Consider the following 6,000-nt stretch of genomic DNA (forward strand, 5'->3'; position numbering starts at 1 on the left):
AGAAGGATTCGTTGAGGTTCATTGGTGTCCAGTCTACTGACGTTTGGCCAGGAGACAACAGAAGCAAGAAAATATCTGGTTATAGACGCTCGTAACTAGACATTTTCTTTATCTTTTCTGGTATCTAGTAGCATCAGTTTAAATATGTCCAAAGTAAAAAAGGAAATACAAACCCAGGTTGTAACATATTTTATATGGGGGGGTGAAGAAAAACTTGAGGTGTAATATTTTTATTGTACACTATTTTGGATTTGAGCTTGAAATTTCAGAGCTGTGCAGTGAAAATTTCAGCTGTGAAGATAATATGTATATAAAAATACATCTTTGTTTTTATGTTGGTAAATTTAAATTCTCATTTTGTTTTTGATGTAATAACAACAAAGGAAACCTGTTCAGCCTGATATATGATTGCATTTTTAAGTGAAAAATGTCAAAAATATTCAGCTAAAAATAATAAAATTACATCTACTCTGTCACAAAATTTCATTATAATATTTTACCTGGAAATTTTTGGCAATTTTTCATTTAGAACTGAAACCAGACATTCACATTCAACACAAAGACATTCTTTCTGCTTTTGCTCGGTTAATTTGTTTTATTTGCTAAACGCTTGTATAAATATTTATTGTTTCAACTTTCCTCAGATTCAAAGTTTACTTTGCTTACTTTTGTATGTGGTAGAATAGTTTTTTTTAAATGTTTTAAAGCAACGTAATCAGAACAGAAATTGTGTATTTATTGTTACACACCATCAGTCAGAAATCCCACGGTTTTATCAGCTTTAATGTCTTTATTCTGCCTTCTAAAAACCTGATTCAGAGTATCATGTGAAGGCCAAAACACTGTGTCAGTGAGTCACTGCAGCAGCCATCGCAGACTAAACAGAAAATAAAAACTAAAACAAATTTACCACCAATATACAGATAAGACATAATCACATCATGTAACATTTTCTAGGCGTTTGAAAAACATTTGTTAATACGACACTTTAAAACAAACCAAGTGGACGGGATAAAACTGAAAGAACAACATGCAGCAGGTCAGACTTCTACCAGTGAAAACAGCATCAACAGGTTTCATCCAGAAAAGGACTCCAGATAGTCACGCGCATAAATAAAGAAATAAATATAAAGTCCGTTTGCATTCAGGAGAAAATAAAACAAGGCAAATGTATGGAAGACCTGAAGGGTGATAAATGTATTTTATTTTAATTGACTTTTTTTCTTCTAACTTTATGAGTTATGAGAAAATAAGAAAAGCATTTATGAAAGGAAATATTTTTATTCATTTATTTTTTACTTGAATGAAGTAAAAAAGTGAGTTTTGGTCAAAAGGAAAGACAAAGAAAATAATAATAATTATGTCTGGGCAAGTTTAATTTCTCCTTTTGTGTTTGACTTTAGTAAATACAATTTCTCTCTTTTTCATTTTTAAGAGCTGTGCTAATTTTTTTAACCTTTTTTGCTTTTACAGAATGTATTATTATATTATTATTAATAGTATTTAATCCCATCAGTAATAATGTACAAAGTTATCACTGATTATGTAAACCGGATCAATTATCCTCAATAATAACACATCAATGCCATTATTACTGGTATTAATTATGGTAAGAATAAACTTCCACTCATTAATAATAAGACTATTAATTATCCTTATTTGTGATTCATTCCAATTTAAATGTAGATTTATTATCAACAATAAGGATGGTATATTTATAGAATATAACTACTCTATAAATTAGAATAGTTATAAATTATTCTAATTAATAATTATTTTAATTCTATTTCCAAATTATAATTAGAATAAATTATAATTTATTTTCTAAAAAGAAAAATAACAAAAATATTGCAATCAAAACAGTTTGTTTTTTTGTTTTTTTTTCCACACTGAATGAGAAGAAAAGATAAATTTGGTCAGAGCCCTAAAAACATACAAATGTCCCTACAGGGCTTCCATAGAGAGTTCTGTCAGTCTGGAAACCTGACCAGAATTTAATGCTGCATGTTTGCTGAATTTGACTCCTGAAGCCACAGACGTTTAAACAGGAGCAGAGGGATCAATTAGTAATAATTAATTTGTGCCACCTTAAAATGTTATCCTCCTTAAATCCTGAATCTGTAAGAGTAACACAGGGAGAGGTCGGCAGGTCAGCGTCTAATGAATTAATTAAATCAATTTGGCTTTGATTGAAAAAAGCAAAGAAGAATGATCTCATCTGAACAACTCAAGTCTTAACGTGACATTTCTCTAAACTCCAAAAATCAAAGCCTCCATCATTGTTTCATCAACTTCTCCCCACTTGGGAATCCTTAAACTTCACACACATATTGATATAAACACAACAGAAAACAGGAAATGACCTCAAAACATCAAGTCCTGAGCTCTTCTGCCTAAAGAGAGAGCGACAATCTGAAATTTCTCGTCCCGCTGTCGGAGGCGTTTCACGCTGCTGTCTGTCATCTGTCGTCCATCGTTTGTGACGCTCCTGATGAAGACGAGTCAAACAGCGCGAGTCGGCTTCTCCTCAGAAAAAAAATAAAATATTAAAACTTTAACATACTAGTGTCCCGACAGCTGGAATAAAACGACTTGAACTCAATGGCTGGAATCGGGTGAGAAGATTTGGCAAAAGGAGAATAAAACCCGACTTTTTTTAACAGAGAAGTAAAAGAATTGCAGGTAATTTCACTGATTTAACCGTTTAAAAAAATAAAACAAAAGGTTGTCCTCCAACTAGGAAGCGTTTGTTTGATAGAAACTGTTGCTTTCCTTAATCAGGAGGAAACGTAGAAACAAAAACTCGTATTGCTGGATACAGATGACGGCCGATCCAGAGGACTGGGCGGCAGCAGCAGTTCAGGTTAGTTTTGCATTTTTAAGGCGTGGTACATGAACCAGTCCAGGGCTTTTCTGCTTCTTGTCGTCTTTGGTAAGTTTCTGAGAAGGACAGTTCTTCTTTGCTATTTGAAGAGCTGCAGGTCGAGTCGGACCCACACCTCCCCGGTCGGGACTTCGTGCAGAAGAAGTCGCCGCGTCACTGGTCCCTTGTTCTCCAGCTCCTTCTTGATGGTTGCCACGGGAACCTCCGTCCGCCCAAGGAACCCTGAGGAGAGAGAAACGGAACGGAGGAGCGTCAAAATTAACAACATTAACTGTCAGAAAAACTTTAACGTCTCTTATTGGGATCTTGTGTGATAAATCAACATGGAGTACTGTATTTTCTCCACTATGTGAGGCACTAGATTGTATGACGAACTGTCAAATGAACGGCCTATTTTTAATTTGTTTCATAAGCAATATGCGAGGCAATCTGGATTATAAGGCATCGTTTTTTCACAAAATTAAAGGCTGTTAAGTGCCCTCATAGTCTAGAAATTACGGTAGTGCGTACTAGTGATGTGAGTAGGGCTGAAACGATTAATCATTAACTAATTTATTAGTCGATTAATCATTAACTGGAGTACACAGACTCAAAAAATAGAAGATCAAAAATATATAAAAATTGTTTCCATGAAAGATTCCTATTATGGATTCTTCATAAAGTCATGAAAATCATGGACAGCCCTGAACATCTTCTTCATGAGAAAACAGAGTTTCTTCAGTCAGAGGCCTCTTCAAATTCACTGTAACACAGACTGCTGCAGGAGACATTTCCTACCAACAGCCATCACTGTCTACAATAACTTTCTGAAGAGTTTAAATTAATATGAGTTACAACAACATTCAATTTCCCGTTGGGATTCATGAAGTATTCTTTAATTTGAATCAAAGGATTTCTCAAACATGCATGAAAGCATCACTCCAGGCTGACATCATAACATAATGTAAAAAGAAAAAAAAGTTGATTTTATATTTAAATGCTCCATTAGCAGGATTTCGTTTGGGATTATTCTGTATTTAGCTTCATCCTTCTTGGGAATGCTTTTCAAAATTTGTGTTTGTGGTGCTTTGAATGCTGAGCAATGCAGTCACAAACATACAATTACTTAAAAAAGAAATAATAAGTAGCATTTTTATTATAATTTTTATAGTTATAAAATTCTTTATTCATATTGTCCACATGTAGCTACAACGCAGCGTTGTGCTTCAGTTCTGATTCAGAGCAGCTAAAAAAGAAATTATGCATCTTTTTGTTGAGATAAAAGGCAGAAATCAGCCAGGAGTCGTGCTGCTCTGATTGGATTTTAGACATCAGAAGTGGGTAAATATTACAGTATTTAACCAAGAGGTGAAAGGATTCGGTTTGCAGCTAACCATCTGGTGAAAACTGGTCTCTTTCAGAGATGGTGATGCAGAGGACGTCTTGGTAGAGATCTCTGATGTGGAACTGACAGTTGAAGCTCCACTTTGGGTTCAGGGTGTCGTTGATCGTCCTGGACGTGAAAGTCTGAGCGCCCATGGTCACCTCGCAGTACGGGTTGCTTTTACCTGCAGGAAACAAAGAAATACGACGAGTCAGTGAGGAGAACGGGAACATGAAGCAGGGAGATGAGGAGAAGGAGACTCACCGTTGGGTTTTGCTGCTTTGAGCTCGGTGGCTTCCAGGATGGTGACGAGGAGTCTGCCAATTCCAGTGCCCTTTATAGAACGAGCTGCAGACACACGTTTGACGGTTTTAACTCGGACCAAAACACAGCAGAGCCAAACATGGCCGCTCCGAATGACCAACCTTGATAAACCTTTTCCCTCTTCCTCTTCTCAGTCTCGATGAACTCCTCAGAAGCCACTTTTATCTTCTGAACCCAGGAAATCCTGACGACACACAGAGAGTTCGTGAAAAACCTGAAAAGTTTATCAGAGTGATGCTAACTGGTGAGCAGCTACCGCTCGTTGATGTTGTCGGTCCGCAGCATGTAGACTTTGTCGATGTGGGAGATGTGGAAGATGGGCTCGTCGCTGGAGGGATCCGGAAGCTTCACCAGAACCTCGTTCAGCAGAACAGGCTGTGGAGAACAGGAAACGGGTTTCCACTCTGTAATACGTCATTTCTTCGCCTGGTCTGTCTGTTTAGTTCAATACTTTTATAAACTGTGGAATATTTATTACTTTCGACCAACATTTAGCTTAATATTGGAGCAAGACTAAGAGAAACTCCTGTTAATTTGTTACTTAGCAACACAAATCAAGAATCAAAGATGGAGAACCAACATTTAGTTTTATACACATCTAGAACTCACCCAGAACAACTGGAACCAACATTTAGTTTTTTATCTCTCTAATCCAGAACAAACTTAAGATCCAGAAAAACCCCAGCTAGTTCATAAATTTTATTAAATATGGGGAACAAACATGTATCTTTACGTTTTTGTCTTTCTTTTGGTTTGTTGCTTTTGTTTTCCTTCTAATTCATGTAAACGTTTGAACTGCCTTGTTGCTGAAAATGCGCTGTATAAATAAAGTTATTTTACTGTTTATGACAACAGAGGCAGAGCTATAATAGTTTGGATTTTCTTTATAGTTCAGTTTTATTTTGTTGTGACTTTTTGTTTTAGTTTAGTTTTATTAGAGTTCTTCTTTTGTACTGTTAAAGTTTCTATTTCAAGAAGGTACTTGAAAACGTTACTTACACTTTAAGTGGTAATATTCTCTTCTTTCTGTCTCATCCAGAAATTTTTGCAGTTTTATTCTGCAATTGGGATATTCTTTAAGTCTGTATACACCAGTTAATTAATTGATTACTTAATTAGTTCACAATTTAAATGATCGATTCATCATGATTAATCCGATCAATTGTTTCGTTTTTCCATCTTCAGCTGCTCAAAACTTTGCAGAGATTGAAGAAACTGGGCACACACGTCTGATTGGTGGATGTTTAAAAATGAAACTGGTTTCTGTGGAGGTTTCTTACTGGTTTGTACATCTTGAGCTGGAAGTTGGTCCTCTTGCTGAACAGCTTGTCAGGCCCAGAAGAGGTGAACTGTTTGGCAGCATGAGTTAAAAGCAGGAAGTCGTTGAAAAGGAAAGCCCAGAGCTCCTTGCTGCTTTTTGCCTTGTACA

General features: G+C 36.0%; 1 protein-coding gene across 1 annotated transcript; it reads right to left on the minus strand.

Annotated features, from left to right (window-relative positions):
• Positions 1 to 765: 765 nt before the first annotated feature.
• LOC122847195 (intersectin-2-like) lies at positions 766 to 5,994 on the minus strand. The gene is made up of 6 exons (XM_044144657.1): positions 5,852 to 5,994; positions 4,828 to 4,946; positions 4,673 to 4,755; positions 4,512 to 4,595; positions 4,258 to 4,431; positions 766 to 3,106 (listed from the first exon to the last, which is right to left on the minus strand). Exons 1-6 carry the CDS (start codon positions 5,861 to 5,863, stop codon positions 2,964 to 2,966), a joined length of 615 nt encoding a protein of 204 aa, XP_044000592.1. The 5' UTR covers positions 5,864 to 5,994; the 3' UTR covers positions 766 to 2,963.
• Between the last annotated feature and the right edge of the window lie 6 nt (positions 5,995 to 6,000).

Source organism: Gambusia affinis, linkage group LG02 (assembly GCF_019740435.1).
Source record: "Gambusia affinis linkage group LG02, SWU_Gaff_1.0, whole genome shotgun sequence".
NCBI lineage: Eukaryota > Metazoa > Chordata > Actinopteri > Cyprinodontiformes > Poeciliidae > Gambusia > Gambusia affinis.

Coding starts and splice junctions, on each gene's coding strand:
- LOC122847195 (XM_044144657.1), bottom strand. Junction 4,756..4,827: donor ACCGACAACATCAACGAGCG/GTAGCTGCTCAC, acceptor GTGTGTCGTCAG/GATTTCCTGGGTTCAGAAGA. Junction 3,107..4,257: donor AGACCAGTTTTCACCAGATG/GTTAGCTGCAAA, acceptor CTCTCTCCTCAG/GGTTCCTTGGGCGGACGGAG.